The sequence below is a fragment of the Natator depressus genome, chromosome 1 (assembly GCF_965152275.1).
Source record: "Natator depressus isolate rNatDep1 chromosome 1, rNatDep2.hap1, whole genome shotgun sequence".
NCBI classification, from domain to species: Eukaryota; Metazoa; Chordata; order Testudines; family Cheloniidae; genus Natator; species Natator depressus.
The window spans coordinates 194,819,665-194,846,828 of NC_134234.1; the positions used below are offsets into that span (position 1 = coordinate 194,819,665).

General features: G+C 41.7%; 1 protein-coding gene across 1 annotated transcript; it reads right to left on the minus strand.

Annotated features, from left to right (window-relative positions):
• Window positions 1–2,367: 2,367 nt before the first annotated feature.
• Window positions 2,368–27,114, minus strand: LNP1 (leukemia NUP98 fusion partner 1). Its single transcript, XM_074973333.1, has 4 exons — window positions 26,900–27,114; window positions 17,235–17,480; window positions 4,996–5,088; window positions 2,368–2,549 (listed from the first exon to the last, which is right to left on the minus strand). Exons 1-4 carry the CDS (start codon window positions 27,047–27,049, stop codon window positions 2,451–2,453), a joined length of 588 nt encoding a protein of 195 aa, XP_074829434.1. The 5' UTR covers window positions 27,050–27,114; the 3' UTR covers window positions 2,368–2,450.
• Between the last annotated feature and the right edge of the window lie 50 nt (window positions 27,115–27,164).

Genomic DNA, 27,164 nt, shown 5'->3' on the forward strand with positions numbered 1-27,164 from the left:
GCTCCAACTCCCAAGTAACACTCCTTCTATAAACTATCTGAAATAAGTAAAGATGCACTACCAAATTTATTCCACCATTTTTGTTTTATTTTGATTTCCACTTTGCTAATTTCTTTTTAAAATTATGTCTTTTAAGAAAGTTAACTGTATTACATGCCCATTTGCTTCTATTTATTGCTTAAGAGATTTGGTACTTTATCTCACAGAAAAAAATATTAGCATAAACCCCAATCCTGCAAACAATTACTCACTGGAACTACTCAAGGTAGTAAAGTTAAGCATGTGTGCAAGAGTTTGCAGAATCAAGGTTCTAATGTGCAGTGTAACTTAATTTTGAAATATATTAACGGTGACAGACTAAGCAAGGGAGGGGAAGTTCACTCTCATATTCTCATGAATGGAGTTGTTTTGAAAATATGAAGAGCTTTTCTGATTTTCAACTATTATATTTTTAGAGAACAACAACAAAAAATAGCCTTTTGTGTTTAGTTCTTAAGAGAGGATATTGTGACCAGAAAACATGAGCAATGAAGTTTTTCTGTGAATGATGGTGGAGTGAAATCAGAGTTCCAAATGTCCATCTACCTGACTGATAAGAGAAGAAGAACTGTGACCCTCTCACACAAATCATGGATAGATCTACTAAGCAACAGATACTCAACTTAGATCGTCAGGTAGGAAAATGTTCTTTTTTCTTAAAGGTGTTGCTAAGGCAGATGGCTTTAAGAAACAACTGCTTCTGAAGATGTACAATAGAACCCCTATTTTATCAACAAATTGGGGACTGAAGAGTTCATAAAATCAAAACGTTTATAAAATTGAACATCTCAAGATTACAAAAAGTATGGTGCATAAGTTGCAGTGTGGTGCATGCCTTGCTTTCTTCTTGTCCTTCAAACCATGGCAAAGTGATGTCTAATGCACTGAGGGCATGGGAGTGTGAAGGAATGTTGACTTATTCTTCATCAACATAACTTTTGTTTTGTGGCGTTTTTTTCTGTCTGGAAAAATTGTTCATATAACTGACTGTTCAAATGATTGGTGTTCATAAAATTGAGGTTCTTCTGTATTTGTTGAAGAAAACCTGCTATCTTAAAAAATAAATATTCCCTATTCTCAGTAAGATACCTCTCGGATCAGACACCATTTCTGCACCCTTTGAAAGATTCTTTCAGAGTAGAGACCAAATGTGCAATGACCCTGGGACAAGATGTATACTATCAGTCTCCTCATGATGTTCTGCCCTGTGTCAAGGAACAATCTTCCCAGAAGGCCTCATATAGAGAGTACATTAAACAACATGGAAAATAGGGCTGATTCTTGGGGAATGCAATATTTCAAATCTATCAGTGATGATATGGAAGAATTTGGCCTATGGGATTTGATGTATAGCTTGGGAATTGCTTTCCATAATGGTTTAGTGACTAGAGAATATAGATGGAGGGCAGTTCTAGACATACCAGCAATATCCCATACTGACCAACTCAATATATGCTGCAATCCCTAAGCAACAGGCCAAATTCTGCCCCACAACACGGGCTGCTCACATCCACACCAGTGAGACTCCTGCATGCACATTCAAGGGCATAATTTGACTTTATGGGATACATGAGATGAGAGTCAGCCTTAGATTTGAATTGCATATGATTATAGTTACAATAATTTCCTGCCCTTTCTCATTTTGTATCACTACATCTGTCATAATTTAAACACTGCTAGTGGAATTATATTCTGTTGATATATCTTCTTGAAGTGTCTTCTGCATAAGCAAGTTTTTTTTAAATCAGTCCTTCAACTGGCCCAGAGCACTATGATCTGATCGACCAACTAGTCAACTGATTTTCATAATAGCCATGGGAACCTAGAACCCAAAAAATGAATAGGATTAATATACTGAGATTGAAAAGAATAATGTGGGGAAAGTTTAGAGAAAAATGGAAGATTACAGCATCACTGCTCCTGCTTTCATTGTAATATCTGTCAATCCAGAGTCTCTCAGTGGCACTGTAATAAATGTTTAACTTCATGCCAGTGTGTCACTTTAATCCATATTGAGAGAATTAAGAGTTCCCCCATTGTACAATAATCATATCATCCAGCCATTTAACAAAAATGAGTGAAATTCACCATTAAATTATTTCTTTTTGTAGCAAATGTGTGATTTTTATTTACAGTTGTCTGTACAATAGTAAAAACAAATATTTTTTTCACTCTTTTCCCACAAACGTTCGCATGCTGCAGTGGCATGCACAGGCAGAGTGTGTTAGCTGGTTTTCATTTAAGTCATTTTTGATCTTTAAAGTTGGTTTATAACATTAAAAAAAGCTATACTTGTTATAACTACCTTGTACCCTGTGATCTAAGGCATGACAATTCTTTTTTGTTTTTTCTTCTCTAAGTGAAATGGAGCTTTGAATGAGTCCTCTATGGAGTCCTTCTGAGCTCCCTTTTCATCCTGGTTGATGAAGGTCTAAAATAGACTTTGACATGAGCACATGGATGCGACAAGTTGGGCAGGTTGGTTTCTTTAGCAGCCACTTTTCGATACACTGTTGGAGGAAAAGAATATGGGAAAGAGAAAGTTAGCAATCCAAACTTGTTGCACTGACACTCAACTACCAGGATTTTTGAGAGGGATGATTGGTAAATTCCCATACATGACCAAAGCTTTGATCTAACCTTTTTTTAAAATGCAGCATAAAAACCCATGTATTCAGTGACTCATAGAAAATAAAGCTGGAAGGGACCTCAAGAGTTTATCAAGTCCAGCCCCCTGCAATGATGCAGGACCAACTAAACCTAGACCATCCCTGACAGGTGTTTGTCCAACCTGTTCTTAAAAACCTCCAGTGATGGGGATTCCACAATCTATTTCGGAAGCCTATTCCAGGGCTTAACTATCCTTATAGTTAGAAAGTTTTTCCTAATATCTAATATCTATCTCTTTTGCGGCAGATTAAGTCCTACCTTTAGTGGACATGGAGAACAATTTATCACTGTCCTCTTTACAACAGCCCTTAACATATTTGAAGACTGCTATCAGGATCCCCCCTCTGTTTTCTTTTCTCAAAACTAAACATGCCCAGTTTTTTTAACCTTCCCGCAGAAGTGAGGTTTTTGAAATCTTTTAACATTTTTCTTGCTTTCCTCTGGATTCTCTTCAGTTTATGCACATCTTTCCTAAAATGTGACAGAGAGACTTGGACACAATACTCCAGCTCAGGCCTCACCAGTGCCTAGTAGAATGAGACAATTATTTTCCATATCTTACATATGACGCCTGTCAGTACACCCCAGAATGATATTAGCCTTTTTTGCAACTGCATCACATTGTTGACCCATGTTCAATTTGATATCTGCTATAACCCCCAACAGTACTATCACCTATCCAGTTATTCCCCATTTTGTAGTTGTGCATTTGATTTTTCCTTCCTAAGTGTAGTACTTTACACTTAATTTTGTTGAATTTTGTCTACTTGATTTCAGACCAATTCTCCAATTTCTCAAGATCATTTTGAATTCTAATCCTGTCCTCCAAAGTGTATGCAACTCCTCCCAACCTGATGTCATCTCGCACATTTTATAAGCATATTATCCACTCCATTATCCAAGTCATTCACGAAAATATTGAATAGTATTGGACCAAGGACTCACCCCTGTGGGACCCTACTAGATACACCCTCCCTGCTTGACAGTGAACCATCAATAACTATCCTTTGTGTAGGGTCTTACAACCAGTTGTTCACCCACCTTATAGTAATTTAATCTAGACCACATTTCCACAGTTTGCTTATGAGACTGTCAGGTGGGATTGTGTCAAAAGCATTATGAAAATCAAGATATATTTTGGCTACTGCTTCCCCCCTATCCACTAGGCCAGTAACCCTATCAAAGAAAGAAATTAGGTTTGTTTGGCATGATTTGTTCTTGACAAATCCATGTTAGCTATCCCTTGCAACCCTGTTATCCTCTAGGTGTTTACAAATGGTTTGTTTAATATTTTTTTCCAGTATCTTTCCAGGTATTGAAGTTATACTGACTGGTCTATAATTCCCCAGGTCCCCTTCTCTGGTCCTCCATGATCTCACCCATCCTCCATGAGTTCCTCCATGAATGCAGTTATTGGACTCAATTCTGCTTTCATTTAAATGATTTCAATAAGATCAGGATCAGACCCAATTTTAATTTTTCAGGAGTATAAGATCTCAAGCTCTCTCTCGCTCTTTATTTAGTTAGTTAGTTAGTTAGTTAATTTAGTGCTAGATTGACAGTTCTTGAGACTAAGGTCCTATGTTTATCCACAGAAGAGGTATAATATAAGCAGCAGTATCAAGCTTCCCAGCCATTATGCCTAAAACATCACCTTGGGAGATCATTTCTAGGGACATGATACATTTTCTATGGCTAATTTGATCCTTGGTCACTTTGCTGAGAGTGCCAGTAAGGGTGCCGTTTATGCTACTGGTTGTTGCCATGTGATCAGCTGTCCACTGAAGATTGTACCAAACCCACCAAACTCTTTCACACCAAGCATCTAACATTTATAGCAATGCTTGGCCCCTTCTGTCCTGGGACAGATTTGAACTAGAGCCTAGAAGTTAAACCCTCTTATCCCTATCCCAGTACCAATTCCGCTGAGACCTCCAGATTTCATTCTTTTGCTATAATTATTTTTCAACCAATTGATATCAGGAACAAATACACACTGGATACAGATGTTCTGATCTGGCCCTGCATTAGGGCAATTTTTGTCCCACTCCTCTAGTACAAAGCTGTCATGGAGGCAGCTTAGCTGGGCACTGAGGAATTCATCCAGTGTAGGACGAGCATCAAGTAGTGCAGCAGCTTCTACACCCCCACCCGCCATCTCAATCACCAGTAAAAGGGGCTCAGTCAAAGTCTAGTTGCTGTTGTGGAAGGTCATATATGGAATCCTTCCTCTTCCAAGTAACTATCACTGACAGGGAATAGGGCCCCTTGAGTTTCTTGCAGTACCTCTTTGTGAAAGCTGTGCATGCAGTGAAGTTCCACTATACTGCCAGTCTCGAGATCATCATGACAAATAACACATGGATCCGAATCTTCATCCTTCAAAGGAACATAAATTACTGTCAGTCATAGGATGACTCCAACCCAGAACTACTTGTGGTTGAGTAACTGGACTGTATTGGATAAGTTAGCAGACCAAAGAGTGGCTTTACATATGATGTTTACTTACCTTACAGCTGAGATCTGAGTTCTATTGACCTGGGATTGAATTTATCCCATGCATAAAGAAGTCTATTAATTTAAATGGCCAGGTCCCCAACTATGGATGAGTAGCACTTGTCACAGCTGGGGAGAGGGACACAAAGATGCCCTTTGCACACCACCCCAATCCTGCGGCTGCCCTTAATTGGGCTGGTTCCCTCCTGCCCGTTGTAGAAACCATTAAGGGCTGCTCTCTGCTATCCCAGGATCTCCATATGAGAGAGCCTCCAGGGAGCAGATCTACCAGGTTTAAGGCCATCATGGCAGCCCTTTTACTGGCATTCTGTGCATCCAGGGAGCCCAGAATATCAGCTGAGATTTGCTGTATAGATCTGTGAGAAGATTTATCTCCTAAGGACCAAATTCTGTGCTTAGGACCCAGCCTGAATAACTTGGCGAGGCATTGGTGAAGCGTATGAGTGAAAGACATCCAGGAATCCTTCCCTGTGGGCTGCAGAGCAGAAGCAGAGCTTCTCTTTGATTCATACCTTCAGCCCCATGAGTAGAATAAACTCAGTTAGCTTAGGATCCCCCATGCTATGTGGGAAGGACTGGAGGGTCTCCATAGCCTTGCTGCTGAGTACAACTGTCATACATCCCTCAGCTGTGTCTTTTCTCCAAGTTCTTGTCTACACTGGGAAAATGCATCATGTTAGAAAATATGGGTTTCAGAGTAACAGCCGTGTTAGTCTGTATTCGCAAAAAGAAAAGGAGTACTTGTGGCACCGATGCATCCGATGAAGTGAGCTGTAGCTCACGAAAGCTTATGCGCAAATAAATTGGTTAGTCTCTAAGGTGCCACAAGTACTCCTTTTCTTGTTAGAAAATATGTTAACTAACCAAATTTAAACATCATGATGTTAAGCACAATCGTGCCATTAGCATGGACAAGGACAGTCATGTTTGAAAACATATTAGCTGGTTGTGGATAAAGCTATGATCCACCCTTTACAACTTCTTCCTGGCTATTTGCTGCACGGCAGTGGAGACAAGACACTGCTGAGGGAAGCTGTATTTGCCTACCGCTCAGGAGGGGTCATACTGGGCTTATGATTGGTGACCTGGATTCAGAGAGATCTTCCTTGCAGGAAGAGTGGAGTCTGGCCCATCAGTTCCACAGAGTGGGTACATCCTCCTATAGACTAGCAAAGGAAGGTCTGTAAGAAGGAAAAGAGCCAGATGGACTGTGTTCTGCTAGGTCACACTTTTGGTCTGGTTCTTGTTTGCCTAAAGTCACGTTATACCACTCCGGCAGTGTCAGTGTTTAATTTGTGCCAGGGCTTGCCAGGGCTGAGCCTCAGCACCTCTTGGGCAGTTCACAGCCCCGGCACCTCTGGGCTTGTGGCGTCAGTTATGAAAGTAAAAAAATTGCCTTAGCCCCAGCGCCTAATTGCTTGAGCGCTGGCACCTCTTTTGTTACATATTAAGCACTGGGCAGTGTTAAAAGGCCTTAAAGTGGGTGTAAATAACCAAAGCAGTGTAAAGCAGCCTTACCGTAAATGAAAATCAGATCCTTGGTGATGTGTGCTGCGATGAGTGAGTTTATTCCCTCATTCATTTAAATAGAGGGTAAGCTGGAGCTGCCTCAGGGCTTGTCTACACTTACCAGGGGATTGACACACGGCGATCGATACATTGGTGGTCGATTTAGTGGATCTAGTGAAGACCTGCTAAATCGACCACAGATCGCTCTCCCGTTGACTCCTGTACTCCACCTGAACAAGAAGCGCAAGGGGAGACAACAGGAGAGCAACTCCCTCCACCTAGCTTAGTGTGGACCCCGTGGTAAGTCGATCTAAGTACATCGACTTCAGCTACGTTATTCACGTACGTTATTCACGTACGTTATTAGCTGAAGTTGTGTAACTTAGATCAATCTCCCTCCGTAGTATACACAAGGCCACAATATTAAAGAAAGGGAACTGATTCTCTGTGAAGGTTCCCTGGCTCTTGGAATTCACTTCTCAGCTTAGTCCACCCAACCCTGGATGTATTATTCTTCTGGACATGCTACAAGACCTCTCTGTTTTCCAGGGCTTTGGTGGATGATGGGATAATTGCATATCCTGTGATTATGACTGGTTTTCTTAGTGGATAATTTTAGGCAGTCTATATGAATATATCTAGAGACTGTATGCAATGTGTGTGCATTGAGAGCACCCAGAGCCTGGCATGGGCGTCCATCAGTATTATTTCATACATCTGAGAACAAATGCAAAATGTATTCATTTGTATGTTTGCATATTTAATATTAGCTTTTTCTTTTGTTGTGTTTATTTCATATTCTATTTTTATGTATATAGTGGCTCTGAGTTGTTTGGTTTTGATTTTCTGTTACCGATTTCCCCCTTTTTCTTAGAATGTGTTGCTAGTGTATAAATAAATGCATCAATGGTTTCATGCTGTCCTTGTCAGCTGTTACATTTAATTATAGATATATGTAGCTGAACTTTGATCCATCCTCAAAACCATGCTTTGATTAAACAATACATCAGAAGCATCAGGGTATTTTTACTCTGCTGGGACGCTGAACATTCACAAACCTAAAAGCGTGGGTAGTGACACTGTAAACTGGTTTGATAGTCTTCTTGTTACGGATGGAAAATCATCTTTGATAGTCCTCTTGATAATCGTCTTGTTACGGATGGATCCTGCTATTGAGATGCCTATTACAGAAGAATTTATCTGTGTACCCCTGGATTCACTTCCCAGAGGAGAGTATACAAGTCAGTCTCAGGTGTCAGGAAACACAGCAGAGGAAATTATTTTAATAGACATAACCTATCCCCAGTGAGCCAGGGGAGGTGTAGTGTACTGGCTTTAAAATGTGCATAGACACATGTGTGATGTCACCCTTCAGTCACTGCCCCACAGAGAAGCTAAAACACCTACTCCTGCAGCTAGCTAGTTCTTCATTAGCTCCAGTGGTAGAGGCCTTTGCTTTAAAATTAGCTCAGTTCATCGATATCAGTTGTTTATGAGTATTTTGAGGGAACACATGACTTGTTTTTTTCCAGATCAGCTTCCCACATCTACTTCAATTTGCAATTCATAATTAAGCTTTGGGTAAGACCCGGCCTATAGGCCTTTAACCTTTTTTTCTGATTGTTTATTTGGTCAAAGACAAATGACAAGACATTGGTTTGGAAGAAGAAGCTGTTTTGAATAATTTTAATCAGCCACTGGTCTCATGCTCCTGGAGGGAAGTTTCTTGCAGGTGCCAAACAGAGCTGGCCCTGTCACATTAACATGGTTGGGAAACAGGGGGGACTGCAACCCAGAGAGCCAGTCTAAGAGTGGCTGAACTGCAGGTTTCTACCCCTGAGAGAGGTGAAGCCTGCCACCTGAGGGGTACACTCAACAGGGACTGCAAAGGGGTCCAAATCATAGCTCACCCAGTAGCTGTGACAGCGTCTATCCTAAATTCTTGTGTAATATAATTTTTAAATTTTAGTTAAAGAAAATTGCATCAGCGTGGCAGTTTTGTATGACAGAAGGACTGTGTGAAATTCCAGTTTGAACCTGAAAGGAATCCACTAATGACAACTATAAATGAGCACATCTTTAGTTCTTTCATTTGTGTTTATTAATTTTATAACATTTGATACAAAGGAAAAACATTTAACAGACACTAACTACAGGTCAATAACCTTTTTTATACTCCCAAACAAAAAAGGAATTAAGATGGAGCTAAGTTTTTGAAAAGCTTTACAGACAACCTAAACTTTTAAAAGTTTGGAAATTCAAAATTAAGGCTCTACTTTGCTTTAAAGTGACAAGATTTTTGCTAATCATGGAAAAATCACATTTAGGACAACCAACATTTTTTTTACTCTTCCCTGTAGTGTCATTAGCCTTTCATCTTCCTTAATAGTGTTACCCAGTCCCTGTTTTCTGTAGGCAAGACCTAGGGAAGCCCTTCCCATAATGGGGAGCGTTACATAAGAACATAAGAATGGCCATACTGGGTCAGACCAAAGGTCCATCTAGCCTTGTATCCTGTCTTGTGACAGTGGTCAATGCCAGGTGCCCCAGAGAGAATGAACAGAACAGGTAATCATCAAGTGATCCAACCCGTTGCCCATTCCCAGCTTCTGGCAAACAGAGAATAGGGACACCATCCCTGACCATCCTGGCTAATAGCCATTGATGGACCTATCCTCCATGAACTTATCTAGTTCTTTTTTTTTCCTCTGCTGAGGGAAGTCCCATCACCTGGGCATATTTTTCCTGTGCCCAGAAGGAAATCTTGTCCATATTTGGTGGGACTTTCCCCGGAGTACAGGGAACTTCACACCTTGGGAGATGGGGCTTCTCTAGGCCCTGCTTACAAAAGGCAGACCAGAAGCCCAGCTCCTTTCATTTGGCAAAGACACTAATCATGGAAGGGGAACAAGTGGTAAGGGTAAAGTGCTGCTACCCTTCTGCTGAACATTCCTGCTTTGTTGGATTGTGGGAGCAGTGTTCTCTCTTGGCAACCTCCCTGAAGAACACAGATTGGTGAGGGATAGTTGGGAAGGCCATCTGTCTGGTTTTATTGGGGAATTCTTTGGATTACAGGGGTATAAGAGAGGTAAAGTCAGAAATGAGACAACGAGGGTTCACAGGAAGTGTGGACTGGGTAAGTGAGACAGTAAATGGGGCAGGGGGGACCAGCACAAGAGAGATTGAGGTAGATAAGGGGTGAGGCATGGGAGGTAGAAGTGGGAGGGCACATTAGTTCACGGGTGCGGAAGTTGACATTGGGGGCATGGTGGGAAGAGATGAGGTGGAGGGTAACACGGAGGGATAGTAAAGGGTAAGGAAATGTGGTGGGATGAAGCAATGAAGTATAACAGGGAGGGGAGGGGCGGCAGCGAGCCTGGATTTAAACAGAGCCAGTGATATATTCTTCAATAAATGTTTTGGGGGTGGTTAAAGAAATAAATGTTTCATTTACAAGACAAACCAAACCAACTGTCAGAGCTATGCAATGCTTGGCAGTTTGTGTGACGTTTTTCTTTCTCAAACCTCTTGATAAGGCTGGGCTCAGTTTCCAATTTTTAACAAAAATTGAAAAGAAGTGGGTTACACGTGATTTTGCAAGGCTCTGCAACCTGTGTGCATTCTCCTTTAAATGAGCATGTCCACTGCTGTGCTAAATCTAAATCTGACTGAAATCCAGATTAAAATGATGCAGGGCTCACTTAAACCTTGATCCAGCTAGGCACCCACTCTCCTTAAAGTGTCATGCTTCTAATGGAGAAAGTAAAAAGAGGACAATAGAAACACAGCTTCAAAGGTATCACTGTAATCATTTTATTTTAAAAATTAGGGTTTACTTTACTTCAGCTAACTGGCCTCTTCCTTCTAATCAACACAAAATGACAAAACTCACTTTACTCTTTCAGTAAATGGCTCCAAAACACTGTAACCTTTTATGCAGAAATCTCTCTTTTTAATTCCTGCTTAGGATGGAAGCTATTTGCTTTGTTTTCCAGCAGGAATCTCTGGCCTTTCTTCTGCCTTCTGCTCTTTCTTTGGCTCCCTCTTCCCTCCCTCTTTCTTGTGAGATCTGCTCTTGGACATGTACAGCCTTGCTCTCCTCTCCTGCATGCCCTCAGGTTGCTGAAAGGAAAATAGAATGGAGAAAATTAGAAACAAATCCCCGAAAGAGTGACAAAAACTCATAATTTATTTAATCAAAAAGATATTATAAAAATTCTGGTCACCTACCTGTGACAAATCAGCATTAAAATGACTGTCTCAAACTCATGGCCCCAGAGTAGTCACCCTAAAACCCAGCAGGGTGCAACATGTGTGCCCCTATAACTTTGGTATGCTGCACACTTACAGGCTGGGATCACCCATCTGAAGGGCCATGAGGGAGGAGGAGCCCTGGGATTTCACACCAGCCTCTGTCTTGCTACTCTCTCACTTGATCCAGGTTGTAATGAAGCCTCCACATTCCTTGATGATGTTCTCTGTTGGTTCTGAAGACCTCCCCAAACACAGGTGTTGACGGTGTTGATAAGCTGTTATCAATGCAACTTTCAAGAGGGAAGCGATACATTAAGAATGAGGTTGAATAGGATTACCTCTTTCCCATGTATCTTTCCTGTGTTGCACTGTAAAGGATGGATTGAATGCCACCTGAAGGACTTTTATAGTGTTCAAAGAAATAGGAATTCTCACGGCTAAACTTGAAATCCAAGTTCAAGTGCACTCTCAAATTCTCTCTATATTTTGACAGGTTTCAGAGTAGCAGCCATGTTAGTCTGTATCCGCAAAAAGAAAAGGAGTACTTGTGGCACCTTAGAGACTAACAAATTTATTTGAGCATAAGTTTTCGTGACCTACAGCTCTCTTCATCGGATGCATGCAGTGGAAAATACAGTGAGGAGATTTTATATACACAGAGAACATGAAACAATGGGTGTTACCATACACACTGTAAGGAGAATGATCAGGTAAGGTGAGCTATTACCAGCAGGAGAGAAAAAAAACCTTTTGTAGTGATAATCAAGGTGGGCCATTTCCAGCAGTTGACAAGAAGGTGAGAATAATGGGGGCGGGGCGGGGGGGGGGGAAATAAGCATGGGGAAATAGTTTTACTTTGTGTAATGACCCATCCACTCCCAGTTTTTATTCAAGCCTAATATAATAGTGTCCAGTTTGCAAATTAATTCCAATTCAGCAGTGTCTCGTTTGAGTCTGTTTTTGAAGTTCTTTTGTTGAAGAATTGTGACTTTTAGGTCAGTAATCGAGTGACCAGAGAGATTGAAGTGTTCTCCAACTGGTTTTTGAATGTTATAATTCTTGACGTCTGATTTGTGTCCATTTATTCTTCTACGTAGAGACTGTCCAGTTTGGCCAATGTACATGGTAGAGGGCCATTGCTGGCACATGATGGCATATATCACATTGGTAGCTGTGCAGGTGAACGAGCCTCTGATAGTGTGGCTGATGTGATTAGGCCCTATGATGGTGTCCCCTGAATAGATATGTGGACACAGTTGGCAACGGGCTTTGTTGCAAGGATAGGTTCCTTGGTTAGTGTTTTTGCTGTGTGGTGGCTGGAGAGTATTTGCTTCAAGTTGGGGGGCTGTCTGTAAGCAAGGACTGGCCTGTCCTTGCTTACAGACATCCCCCCAACCTGAAGCAGGAACCTATCCTTGCAACAAACCCCATTGCCAACTGTGTCCACATATCTATTCATGGGACGCTATCATAGGTCCTAATCACATCAGCCACACTATCAGAGGCTCGTTCACCTGCACATCTACCAATGTGATATATGCCATCATGTGCCAGCAATGCCCCTCTGCCATGTACATTGGCCAAACCGGACAATCTCTACGTAAAAGAATAAATGGACACAAATCAGACGTCAAGAATTATAACATTCAAAAACCAGTCGGAGAACACTTCAATCTCTCTGGTCACTCGATTACAGACCTAAAAATCACAATTCTTCAACAAAAGAACTTCAAAAACAGACTCAAACGAGACACTGCTGAATTGGAATTAATTTGCAAACTGGACACCATTATATTAGGCTTGAATAAAGACTGGGAGTGGATGGGTCATTACACAAAGTAAAACTATTTCCCCATGTTTATTTCCACCCCCTACTGTTCTTCACATGTTCTTGTCAACTGCTGGAAATGGCCCACCTTGATTATCACTACAAAAGGTTTTTTTTCTCTCTTGCTGGTAATAGCTCACCTTACCTGATCACTTTCCTTACAGTGTGTATGGTAACACCCATTGTTTCATGTTCTCTGTGTATATAAAATCTCCCCACTGTATTTTCCACTGCATGCATCCGATGAAGGGAGCTGTAGCTCACGAAAGCTTATGCTCAAATAAATGTGTTAGTCTCTAAGGTGCCACAAGTACTCCTTTTCTTTTTTCTCATATTTTGGATACCTAACGTCCAATACTGCAAGGTGCTGAACACCTTCAACTCGCGCTGGCTTCAAGGGGCTTTGAACGTACATAGCACCTTGAAGGATCGGGCTGCCTGAAAGATGAACCAAAGTATACCCCAGTTACACCCCATGGAAACACTACTGTTATCTACACACATTCTGGTTTCCTTCTAAAGTACAGTCAGAAGTGAGAGCTTTGTGTATTATATGCAGTACATTTATCCAAACTGTATCATGCACTTACAGACTATCTAGCCACAGGCAACTCTTATAAACAATAAAGAAATCAGAATAGTTATGTGGAGAAAAGCGAAAGGGACAGTGCAAGGTCCTAAATTAAATAAATTCTGAGGGAAAAAAGAGGTTACAGGGGAAAAAAAGGTTACAGAGGTGCACATAAAGTTATAAGAATAGTCTTATACACTGTAATTATCATCCTCATGATAACTGTCATCTTCATGAGCCTGGAGCAGTCCTTGTGTTCAGGGAGTCAAAGGACTGTGATTTTGTGTCTGGTTCCTGCCTGGGAGCACAAGCAAAGCGAAGGACATTTATGACATATCTCCTCTCTGTCCCACCACTCAAAGCCAGTCAGAATCTGGCCAATATTGTTCCCCACTGCCAGCCCTTTCTCCTCCATGTACCATACTCCACTTTATATTAAGTCATCAAAATAAAGGATATTTTACAACTTTTTTAAAACTACAGATCAGCTGGTGTAAACCAGTGTGGCCAAATTTACTTTAATGGAGCTTTGCAAATTAATGCCAGAAGAGGATCTGACCCTAAGAATTCACAACTTGGAAATTTAATCAGTGCTTTTAAAATCGCTTTTGTCTATGAAAGAAATAGGGTAGCAATCTCGTCTCTTTGGGGCTGAATTCAGCAACTTATATAAGCAGGTGCCTAATCCTGAAGCATGTGAGTGGGCCCACTGAATGTAATGAATGGGAGTAGTCCTATTGAAGTCTCATGCTTAAGACACCCGCTTAAATGCCTTGCTAAAACAGAATCAACCTGAAATCTAGCAAAACAAAAAATAACAAAGAGTTAAAAGTCATTTCAGGTTTTGGATCTGCTCCAGAGTCCATCTACCAATTTTTTGTGGTTTTACAATCACATCTCCTTGTAAAGAAGATTTTCTCTCCCATACTGCTGTATGAAAGACTCACACAGACAGCTGAAAATGACTATACACAAAGTATTGTTAAATGCAAAGTAAACAAATTGGAAAATAAGAGAGAAATATTTTCCCCTCTGTTTATTCAGTTCTAGTAATCTTAAGTTTCACTTGCAACAATAAGTAAAACCTTTCCAGGCAGTGTGATTCAAGTTCATAAAATCATAGAATATCAGGGTTGGAAGGGACCTCAGGAGGTCATGTAGTCCAACCCCCTGCTCAAAGCAGGACCAATCCCCAACTAAATCATCCCAGCCAGGGCTTTGTCAAGCCTGACCTTAAAAACCTCAAAGGAAGGAGATTCAACCACCTCCCTAGGTAACACATTCCAGTGCTTCACCACCCTTCTAGTGAAAAAGTTTTTCCTAATATCCAACCTAAACCTCCCCCACTGCAACTTGAGACCATTACTCCTTGTCCTGTCATCTGCTACCACTCAGAACAGTCTAGATCCATCCTCTTTGGAACCCCCTTTCAGGTAGTTGAAAGCAGCTATCAAATCCCCCCTCATTCTTCTCTTCTGCAGACTAAATAATCCAAGTTCCCTCAGCCTCTCCTCATAAGTCATGTGTTCCAGCCCCCTAATCATTTTTGTTACCCTCCGTTGGACACTTTCCAATTTTTCCACATCCTTCTTGTAGTGTGGGGCCCAAAACCGGACACAGTACTCCAAATGAGGCCTCACCAATGTCGAATAGAGGGGAACGATCACGTCCCTCGATCTGCTGGCAATGCCCCTACTGAAACAGCCCAAAATGCTGTTAGCCTTCTTGGCAACAAGGGCACACTGTTGACTCATGTCCAGCTTCTTGTCCACTGTCACCCCTAGGTCCTTTTCCGCAGAACTGCTGCCTAGCCATTCGGTCCCTAGTCTGTAGCAGTGCATGGGATTCTTCCATCCAAAGTGCAGGACTCTGCACCTGTCCTTGTTGAACCTCATCAGATTTCTTTTGGCCCAATCCTCTAATTTGTCTAGGTCCCTCTGTATCCTATCCCTACCCTCCAGCGTATCTACCACTCCTCCCAGTTTAGTGTCATCTGCAAACTTGCTCAGGGTGCAGTCCACGCCATCCTTCAGATCATTAATGAAGATATTGAACAAAACCGGCCCCAGGACCGACCCTTGGGGCACTCTGCTTGATACCGGCTGCCAACTAGACATGGAGCCATTGATCACTACCCATTGAGCCCAACAATCTAGCCAGCTTTCTATCCACCTTACAGTCCATTCATCTAGCCCATACTTCTTTAACTTGCTGGCAAGAATACTGTGGGAGACCATATCAAAAGCTTTGCTAAAGTCAAGGAATAACATGTCCACTGCTTTCCCCTCATCCACAGCACCAGTTATCTCATGATAGAAGGCAATTAGATTAGTCAGGCATGACTTGCCCTTGGTGAATCCATGCTGACTGTTCCTGATCACTTTCCTCTCCTCTAAGTGCTTCAGAATTGATTCCTTGAGGACCTGCTCCATGATTTTTCCAGGGCCTGAGGTGAGGCTGACTGGCCTGTAGTTCCCCGGATTCTCCTTCTTCCCTTTTTTAAAGATGGGCACTACATTAGCCTTTTTCCAGTCGTCCGGGACCTCCCCCGATCACCATGAGTTTTCAAAGATAATGGCCAATGGCTCTGCAGTCACATCCGCCAACTCCTTTAGCACTCTCGGATGCAGTGCATCCGGCCCCATGGACTTGTGCTCGTCCAGCTTTTCTAAATAGTCCCGAACCACTTCTTTCTCCACAGAGGGCTGGTCACCTCCTCCCCATGCTGTGCTGCCCAGTGCAGTAGTCTGGGAGCTGACCTTGTTCGTGAAGACAGAGGCAAAAAAAGCATTGAGTACATTAGCTTCTTCCACATCCTCTGTCACTAGGTTGCCTCCCTCATTCAGTAAGGGGCCCCCACTTTCCTTGATTTTCTTCTTGTTGCTAACATACCTGAAGAAACCCTTCTTGTTACTCTTAACAGCTCTTGCTAGCTGCAACTCCAAGTGTGATGTGGCCTTCCTGATTTCACTCCTGCATGCCTGTGCAATATTTTTATACTCCTCCCTGGTCATTTGTCCAATCCTCCACTTCTTGAAAGCTTCTTTTTTGTGTTTAAGATCAGCAAGGATTTCACTGTTAAGCTTGACTGCCCTGTGCCTGCCATATTTACCATTCTTTCTACACATCGGGATGGTTTGTTCCTGTAACCTCAATAAGGATTCTTTAAAATACAACCAGCTCTCCTTTCCCCCTCATGTTATTCTCCCAGTTGACTGTGTTCCTCTTATGAAAGGCCTTGAAAATAAAAAATGCTAAAATGTATTATTCTCTCTCCATGTTTATGATAGTTAAAGCAGGAGAATATGTGTTAAATCCTGGGAAACGGAACTATAAGACAGCAAAGTCAGAAACTAGGTGTGTCATCAAGACAAGAAAAGCAGAAAATATAGTAAAATGCCTATGCTTCAGGTTGAGAGTGTTATGAGCAACACTCCATCTGGTTAAACAGGTCAATAGCAATGTGAAAGAGGAAAGAGTTTCACACCTAAGGTGGGCAGCTACCTGGCCAGCTGTAAAAAGCAGGAACATTTTAATATTGTAACACTTCATCGCCACAGCTGGAGAATCCATTTAAAACATCTTACTGCCATGGTCAGTCCAGGCCAGCTAGTTGCCTTATTTTGGAATACCACCAGCAACTGGTATAGAGAACTGCACTACATTAAAGGTGTTCAAGCTAATAATATATTATCAAACTAAGCCTGTTTGTGCTACAGTACAAACTGCCTCATTTCAGAGACTAATCCAAATGCATCCTTGGTATATCCCCATTGAAGTCAACGGGATGAATTTGGCTCATTGTTTCTTATGTGGACTAAGCACCCTGTAACGGTGGTTACCTACCAAAGAAACTGAGCGCTTGATTTTGAAATGCAGTTGCTTCTCAAAGGATTCTGAAAATTCCTGGATCGAGTCTGATCTACTTGTTGAACCTGAGCCATCTGGTGAGGATATTTTGCATGCCTTCATGTGACAATGGCATTTAACATCTTGGCCCTCTTGAAATTCCTTGCAGCCCCTCAAGTGGCTTGAAGATGGGGTTTTGGTAGATGCATGAAGTCTTGTCATATGGATGGACGAAAGCTTGGCCTGCAATAGAAGAGGTCACTGTTCAGTACTACATATAAAAGCAGAGCGGCCTTTATGTACATCAAACTCTGCTACAGAATGAATGAAGGACACCGTACAGCCTCTTGTAGCCTGACTGCCCTGTGCCGTGAACCACCCTGCCAAGGGACCCTCCACAGAGACTGGAGCAGAATTTGCCCTTTATTCCATTTTTTCAATTGTGAATTCCTAAACTTAGGCATTCAAATAAATATCCTAATTAATAGAGGTGCTGAGCACTCTCTGCTTCCATTGACTCCAGCTGCAATTGGGGCTGCTCAGCACCTCTAAAAATCAGGGCACTGTGGCTACATCTATCTGTGAGCTCAGGGAGTGATTCCCAGCTTGTGTAGACATACTCGTGCTAGCTCCCATTGCGTTAGCACACTAAAACCAATAACATAGCCATGGTAGCATGGGCAGCGAGGGTAGCATGGGCTGGCCGCCTCGTGCACAAACCTGCCTGAACCTGTGTTACTGAGGCTACACTAGTATTTTTAGTTTGCCGGCTTGATGAGAGCTTGTGCGAGTATGTCTATGTGAACTGGGAGTCAAACTGCTAGCTCACAGCATGGATGTAGCCTTAGTTTAGGTGCCTTACGTTTAGACACCCAAGTTTGAAAAATTTGGGCTCTCTGTAGCTCAGTTTCCTCAGCTGTCCAAAGAAGATAACATTTACTGACCTGCCTCACAAGGATGTTGTGAGGATTAATTCAATGTTTGTAAAGGAGATTGAAGTGACGTCTAAGTACTAAGTATTATGTAGCCTTCGAAATAGTCAACAGTGTCTTTCTGAAGTTGGAGCCAGATCCTTGGCTGCTGTAAATCAGAGTAGCTCCATTGACTTCAAGGAAGCTGCACTTATTTATACTAGCTGAGGATCTGTCTCACAGTCTAGAAATATATTCTAAGAAAAGATGAGAAAGAGCATTAAATATGAGGTCTATTTTCTGAATGGGGCTTGTGCATTATCCACAGCCTTAATGCACAGTCTTCCTTTTCCACACAGTGATCCCACGCAGCACCCAGCCAGGAGGGTACACAATCGGGCTGGAAGCACTTTCTGCTCCAGAGCAGGCATGGCTGAGGCCTTGGCCATAACCTGATTTTCCCACTCCTCTGTGTGCTCGTAAGCAGTTGCAGAGCAATGGTCTAGCAACGGCCACTGTGGAGCTCACTCTCCCCTATTCCCCATATACACACAGGCATTGGGAGCCTGATTTTCTTATACGCTGAGCACCTGCAGCTCCCATTGACTACATCCGGTGTTCTGTGCCTCTTAAAATTAGGCCCTAATCTGATATCTGCTGCCTCTGGCTAATCCTACTCCAGTGATTTACCTCCTTCTCCTCTCCGAAACATGACTCTAGCTCTTGGAGTCATGACAGAACCTATGAGGCTCACCTCTCTGATTTCTTACACCCACTGAATTTATGAATTGTGCATTCTGGGTCTGATGCACTAATAATGGTACTGTTATTTGCAAAGATCTTCAGGTCTCTCTTATTAGCAGCAGTAGCGCAAAGCTAAACCTACTGGGAGCATCCATACTGACATACAATACAAAAATGGTCCCAAACATGAGACCCAGAAAATATCCATAAAACCCACAAATGTTGGTGTGGTCTATCTGAACACAGGAAGAGTCAGTGAAAAGCCAAACTACAACAGCCTGTATCCTAGACAAATAACGGACCTTACTACAGAAAGCACCTCGCACATTATGGCTGTTCTTGGGAGCAATAACTGGTTGCCTGCAGAAATCAGTGTACCAGCGTGGCATGAACCAGTTTCAGTGGATATTTAACAATGCAGGGAGTGGGTGGACTTCACTCAGACTCCAAGGGACCTAAAATAAATAAATAATTAAATAATCTCGCTGACATTTACATTTGTGCAGGCCCAGATACTGCCATATTTGAAGCAAGACAGAGCTATGCATTTTTCATCAAGATATGACAGTCCCGTATACATGGATTTTGACTTTTTAATTGGTTGTTTCGATTTACACACACTGGCAGTAATTAAAATCCCAAGCTGAAGCCCATGTGTAATTAGTAAAGTCAGTGTGTCAAACTCAAAAGGGTTGAGAACTTAAAAATTGGACAGTAACAGACTGTGAATCCCAGTGACAATTGAACATGGTGATATTCTCAACCATGCGTAGTTCTTTCCATAGCTTCACACTAACCCAAAACACATTTTAGGCTTCAGAGTGATGTTTGGGGTTATTGTGTGTGCTGATTGTGTTGTTGTGCAGAGAAAGATGTGTAAATTTGTGCAGGTGGCAAATGAGGGGTAGGTGCTGCAGTGAGGCGCTATATGTGTTTGGGTTTATTGTGTACGCTGGTTGTGTTGTGTGGGTGATTGCATTGATTTGTGTCTGGCTTAAGGTTGTGTAGGGATATTTGTGTTGGATTGTGCGCGTGGCAGTTGGACACACAGGTGTGGCTTTTGGACCATGTAATCCACCATCTGTGCAGTCTCCCTCATACATCCAATGAAACTGTAGAGGAAGGGTGGTGATTGGTTGAGTTACCTCTGATATCACAATGGTCTAAGACTCTTGGCATGTCATAGATTCATGCCTCACTGTAGCTGTACATCAAAAGGGCGTAATTTGTTAAATAAAAATGGCTGAGAACTTGAAAATTTGATGCTAACAGACCATGAAACCTGGTGATGATTGAACCTGGTGATATTGTGAACAAAAAGAGCTCTCATCCATGCTTGTAGCTGCTTCAGTCATTTCACACTGACTTGATAGACATAACAGGTTTCAGAGCGACACATAGAGTGACATTCTTGGAATCTTGTTATATAGATTTTTCTTGTGACTTACTGGCCTGCTAATTGTTAACTTGTACATCCCACTTTTGCAGTAGAATTCTGCAAATCTTTACCCTTTCCCCACATTTTTACTACAGATGGAACCACCTTGCTCTCAGGGCTATTCATCTTGTACTGTATCCTCTCAGTTCTCATTTCCAAACATAACTTCCTTCAGTAAGCACCAGTACAATCACTTTTGAGAAAAGCTGTAATGATTCTGGTCAAACTATTTTTACTTTGAAGCATAGCTGTTTCAAACAGGTCGATATGGCTGTATTTATTGTTAAGTCATATTGTATTATGGTTTAAAAGTACATCAAAGCAATCAATTAAGTTTGGGGGAAAAGTAAACATACTATGTTAAGCTGAACAAAACTATAGCTTTTGAGTCTATTTCCTGGGTCAATGTGTGCATCAATTACTATTCTTGGGAGATTTGGGCAAAAACAGGAGGACTTTTGAGATCCAGGATTATATTCTATCATTCTTTCTGTATAGTATTTGAAAATATTCTATATTTTGATTAACACATTTTTAAAATTTGCATTCACAATGTGGAATTATAGAATAAGGTCTAAAGCAAGAGACAGACTGAAAAGCACATATTAGACGTGACAATTGCTCCAGCTAAGGAACAGGTCTTCCTCAGAAATGTGTATCTGCCTCAGAGCAGATCATTGAATAGGCCGCATTAAAGATCACTGAGTAGGCCTAGATGCAGATCACTGAGTCAGGGCCATATTAAATACCAATCTATATAATCATATTGTTGTGACTCCAGGGTCAACTCCACCCCAAACAAAGAGAAGACAGACTGACACCAGGCATGGAGGTGGTCTGGGGGAAAGAGTAGAGATGTGGCAACTAAAGGTCTGACCGCCTATCCACTAGGTGATGCCTCCAGTGAGCACCAGTCATCACAAGCAGGATTTATGCGGACGGGATAGCCCAGAATATAAAATGTTTTTCCTTTTATAAGCCACAGATTTTTGTTGAAGAAAACTATTCATGCTCTGAGGCACTAAGCTCCCTCAGCTCCCATAGACAGAGTTGCTCTTCACTGTACCAATGTTACTGTTGATTGTTTGTTGAGGCCTACTCAAGAATCACAGTAGATTTGGAGCATGTAGGCCCCAGCACATCAGACATTCAGAATCTAGAACTATCTGTCCATTCCTTTCTTTCCCTTGAAGAACCTCATAACCAAGCATTCTGTGCCTGAAAATGGTTTGAGCCTAGAATCAGGTTTGTCTTCTTTAATAGGGTGGTGATAGGCAAACCTTCAGCCTGACTTGGTTTTGCTTCTCCATAGATCAGTGGTTCTCAGCCTATTTTCCATTGTGGGCCGCATATGCAGCTCTCCATGTGCTATGTGGGCCGCGTCCACACACTATATATATATACTACCTGTGCGGCCCTGATGATGTCACATGGGCCGCAACTGTGTGTTGATTGGGGTGCAAGCGGCCCACAGCCTGCAGGCTGAGAACCACTGCCATAGATAAAGTGTCAGTAATTTCAACAGCAGCAACCCAGCAAACCTGACCTGTAAGGAAATGTTAAAAAAACTGGGCATGGTTAGTCTTGAGAAAAGAAGACCCATCTGATAACATCTTCAAATATGTTAAGGGCTGTTATAAAGAAGACCATGATCAATTGTTTTCTGTGTCCACTGAAGATAGGACAAAAAATAAGTGGCTTAATCTGCAGCAAGGCAGTTTTTGTTAGATATTAGAAAAAAATGTCGTTATAATAATAGTTAAGTACTGGAATAAGCTTCTAAGGGAGATTGTAGAGTGTTCACCATTGGAGGATTTTAAGAATAGGGTATGGTCAGGGATGGTCTAGATTTACTTGGTCTTGCCTTGGTGCAGGGGGTGGAGTAGATGACCTCTTGAAGTCCTTTCTAGCCCTACATTTCTATGATTTCTAGCCTTGCACTTATGTTGCTTGCTTATCAAATTCATCTCTGTGAGTAGCAATGTCTTCTGGAAAGTGAACATGTTTATATAGAAATAAACCCTCTTTCCTTTTCTGCCTTCCACATAACTCAGTTTTCCACTCAGAGAACCTGAGGAGATAAATTTGCAAATGCCCAGAACAGGGCACATGTCTCATTTGTGTCTGACACTGAGGGGACTAATTGTCTTTGCATATGTGACACATGCATAAAATGCTTCAGCAAAAGGAATTTGGCCTGAGCTGGATTATATTTAATGATGGATGATAAATGATAGTAAAATGTGTAAAAAAAGATCACAGCTGCTGATTTCAGGACCTTCAGCAAGGCATCATAACCCACTGTATTTAAAGTTTGCAGTGGTCACTGAGTTAATCAAAGGATTTGAAACAGATCTCTAGAATTTCTGATGGCAGTTCTCATGTGTAGCACTGACTCATGTGTACAGGCAAGCGTATGCCATGGTATCCAACTAAGATTTTTTGGGAAGGAGTGGCAGCATAGATTTTAGTCAGGTGGTAAGGCCTAATAGTTAGAGCAGGGCGTGGGAGCCAGGATTCCTGAGTTCTGTTCCCAAATCTGCTAATGACCCACTGAGTGACACTGAACACTTAAGCTCTATGTGCCTCATAAGAATGGCCATACTGGGTCAGACCCAAGGTCCATCTAGCCCAGTATTCTGTCTTCCAACAGTGGCCAATGCCAGGTGCCCCAGAGGGAATGAACAGCAAAGGTACTTATCAAGTGATCCATCCCCTGTCACCCATTCCCAGCTTCTGGCAAACAGAGGCTAGGGACACAATTCCTGACTATCCTGGCTAATAACCATTGATAGAGCTATCCTCCATGAACTTATCTAAATCTTTTTTGAACTCTATTATAGTCTTGGTCTTCACAAGGAGTTCCACAGGTTGACTGTGCGTTGTGTGAAAAAATACTTCCTTTTGTTTATTTCAAATCTGCTGCCTATTAATTTCATTTGGTGACCCCTAGTTCTTGTGCTCTGAGGAGTAAATAACACTTCCTTATTTACTTTCTCCACACCAGTCATGATTTTATAGAATTCTATCATATCCCCCCCTTATTTGTCTCTTTTCCAAGCTGAAAAGTCCCAGTCTTATTAATCTCTCCTCATACAGAAACCGCTCCATACCCCTAGTAATTTCTGTTGCCCTTTTCTGAAGCTTTTCCAATTCCAATATATCTTTTCTGAGATGTGGTGATCACATCTGCACGCAGTATTCAAGATGTGGGCGTACCGTGGTATTTTCTATCTTATTATCTATCCCTTTCTTAATAATGCCTAACATTCTGTTAGCTTTTTTGACAGCCGCTGCAAATTGAACAGATGTTTTCATAAAACTATCCACAATGACTCCAAGATCTCTTTCCTGAGAGGTAGCAGCTAATTTAGACCCCATCATTTTATATATATAGTTGGGATTATGTTTTCCAATGTGCATTACTTTGCATTTATCAACACTGAATTTCATCTGCCATTTTGTTGCCCATTCACCCGGTTCTGAGAGATCCTTTAGAGGCTCTTCGCAGTCTGCCTGGGACTTAACTATCTTGAGTAGTTTTGTATCATCTGCAAACTTTGCCATCTCACTGTTTACCCCTTTTTCCAGATCATTCATTAATATGTTAAATAGGACTGGTCCCAGTATAGACCCCTGGGGGACACCACTATTTACCTCTCTCCTTTCTGAAAACTGACCATTTATTCCTACCCTTTGTTTCCTATCTTTTAACCAGTTACCAATCCATGGGAGGCCCTTCCCTCTTATCCCATGACTCAGCTTCCTCTCTGCAAAATGGGAATGATAATAATACATAGAGACATGTTGTGAGGTTCATCTCATTAATGTCTATGAAGTATACTAGGATCCTGACATGAAAAGTGAAAATTATTATTTATTTTCTTATAGCAGTTAGCAGTGGGAGTTGTTTTACAAATCTTGGTCCATACATGGATAGACATAGATATCTTGTATTGCCCATTGCATAAATGACCATGTGCATGCAATGGCAGGACTGCCATAGGAGATTATGGCACACAGTGAATGCATGAAATGGCTAAAGGAGAGGATTCTAAGAAACTACAAGTGCCACTGTTTGGATCATTTTTAGAAACAGATCACAGGCTTCATTTTTCAACCCTGTTCACTGCAAATTGGTCAGGTTTCTAGGTCAGAAATTTCTATTCTCAAATAATATATATTGTTCTGAGACTGAGAAACAAAACAGGTGAAATGTATCCTAACTCCACTGAATTGAGATTAATTTATCCAAGGACACTACTAGAAGTGGCAACTCCAAGTCCCATTGAAGTTAACAGCACAGTTCTCATTGATTGGTTATTGTGGCCTCTGGGAAAAATCCCAGTCCTCTCTCTCTTTACTGCAAAAGCACAGGGATCTAGAAAATACTCCAGGCACCTCTGATTCAGGAAACCAGCTCTATTCAGCAAAGTACTTAAGCACATGTTTAACTTTAAGTATGATGTGTGACTCCTATGTATACTGTTCTGAGAGAGACAAAACCCACAGGGAGCAAAATTGACAAATTTTTAATGTACTAGGAAAGGTTGTGTTAAACCTATGGTTATATAAATACATTCCGGGTCACACCCTAAGGTGGAGAATTCTCTCAGCATAGCTCCATCCCAGGATCTGGCCCAAGAATGAACTTGACTGGACAGTTCAAAACTGGTGAATCTGTGTTGCAGCTTTAACCTGTCTCCTGAACTTGACTAAAGTACCAAAGTAGAGTGTTTTTAAAAAAGAAAACCTATTCTAACAATGAAAACCCCCACAGCATAATATACGTCAGAGAAAAGGAACCAAGGATTCAGCTTGGGTGGATGAAATTCAGCAAGGTAATATAGTCTCCATAAGGGGTAAATGCAGAAAATTGCTTGCAAAAATAGCTGGATCTCCACAATACAATAGTAAGCTTTGTTATATTTTAGCATCTTTCATTTAAATGATTCATATATTTTAAGACCAGAAGGTACCATTATGATCATCTAGTCTGACCTCAAGGAGAAGTTATACACGCAGACAGGTGGTGCCAAGGATAGCAGGGTCAGACTTGTCTGATTCAGAATAGTTACAGAATTAGACCCTGATCCTGCAAAGATATAGGCACCTACATCACTTTACATATTAGAGTAGTCTCTTTGAAGTCAGTGGGACTGCTCATGTGTGCAAAGTTACTCAGGTGCTTAAGGCTTTGCAGGATCAGGGTCTTAAATTGATAACATATTTTACATAATTATACTACAGATTTCTGTGCTGGCTCACCCTTATAAAAAGGTGTGTTAGCCCACACTAGCCATACTGCAGTGTTTTAGGAGATTACTGTCTTTTTTTTTTGTAAGTGCAATTTTGCACTCCTTACTCAGGAAAGTCTTCCATTGAAGTCAGTGGGAGTTTTGCCCAAAAAAGGGAGCAGGTTTGTTCCCTACAAGAAGAAGAACATGAGATGGCTAAGCAAAAGCAGTGAAGTAGGGGGTCCTGGACAGAAATCTTTCTGGAATACTCCTTCCACATGGGCTTAATCCTTGGCTGCATTCCTGTCATGCGTTTTCCAACAATTAGTCATTTAATTTCTGTGTAAAAAGTTACATTAAAAATAAATCTTAAACAACAAAGGATCTATACAATAGCTCACCCACCGAAGCTTGAGCAGAATCTGAGATAATCTAAAAACAACGAGGAATCCTTGTGGCACCTTAGAGACTTCAACAAGAAACTGCAGAACTGGAATTAATTTGCAAACTTGACACCATCAAATTAGGCCTGAATAAAGACTGGGGTGGCTGGGTCACTACAAAAAGTAATTTTCCCTCTGTTGATACTCACACCTTCTTGTCAACTGTTGGGAATGGGCGACATCCACCCTGATTGAATTGGCCTCGTTAGCACTGACCCCGCACTTGGTAAGGCATCTCCCCTCTTTTCATGTGCTGTAATATATATACCTGCCTACTGTATTTTTCACTCCATGCATCTGATGAAGTGGGTTTTAGCCCACAAAAGCTTATGCCCAAATAAATTTGTTAGCCTCTAAGGTGCCACAAGGATTCCTCGTTGTTTTTGCTGATACAGACTAAAACGGCTACCCCTCTGAAACCTGAGATAACCTAATCCTATCTTCCAGGACCAAACCCATCAGGAAATAACCCTAAACCCCCTCACTTTCCCTTCATCCTCTTTCACAGAACTCATCCTCATTCAATTAATAATTAAAGCACATCCATTCCCTTATGCTGTGAGCACAGCCCATATACACCTCCTAACTTCCCCTATGGCTTAAACTTTTAAGGAGTGAAAACATTTTGCTCATCCAGTTGAGATACTTTAATTGTTTTTCTGGCACGGAGCTAACTTTCTTTCTTTCATTATAAAGGCACCAGGAGCCTGATGCTGAGAGATGCTGAGCACCCACACCTCCCAATGTAGCCAATAGGAATTGCATTTACTCAGTAATGTGTAGCACACTCATCACCACAGTATCGCAAGATCAGACCCTTGATGAGGCACTTATCCCTGCCCTCCCCACAACACACACACACACACACACACACACACACACTTCTTACTGGAAGGGAGGCTCTCCTTTCACTAAAGGCTCGCGTCTGTCGTTTCCTGTAGCCTCTACCCTCTTTCTCATTCTCATCAATCAAGCTGTGACCCCAGAAACTGCTCATCCATTTTGCAAAGGAAATGTCATCATCCTCTTCATATTCCATGTACAGACACTCCAAACTGGGGGGAGCGCCCAACCAGACAGGACAGATGTACGTTAGAGCAGACTGCCAAGCAGATAGTCCCACAATGATCTGTCAAAAAGAGGCAAAGGGGCTG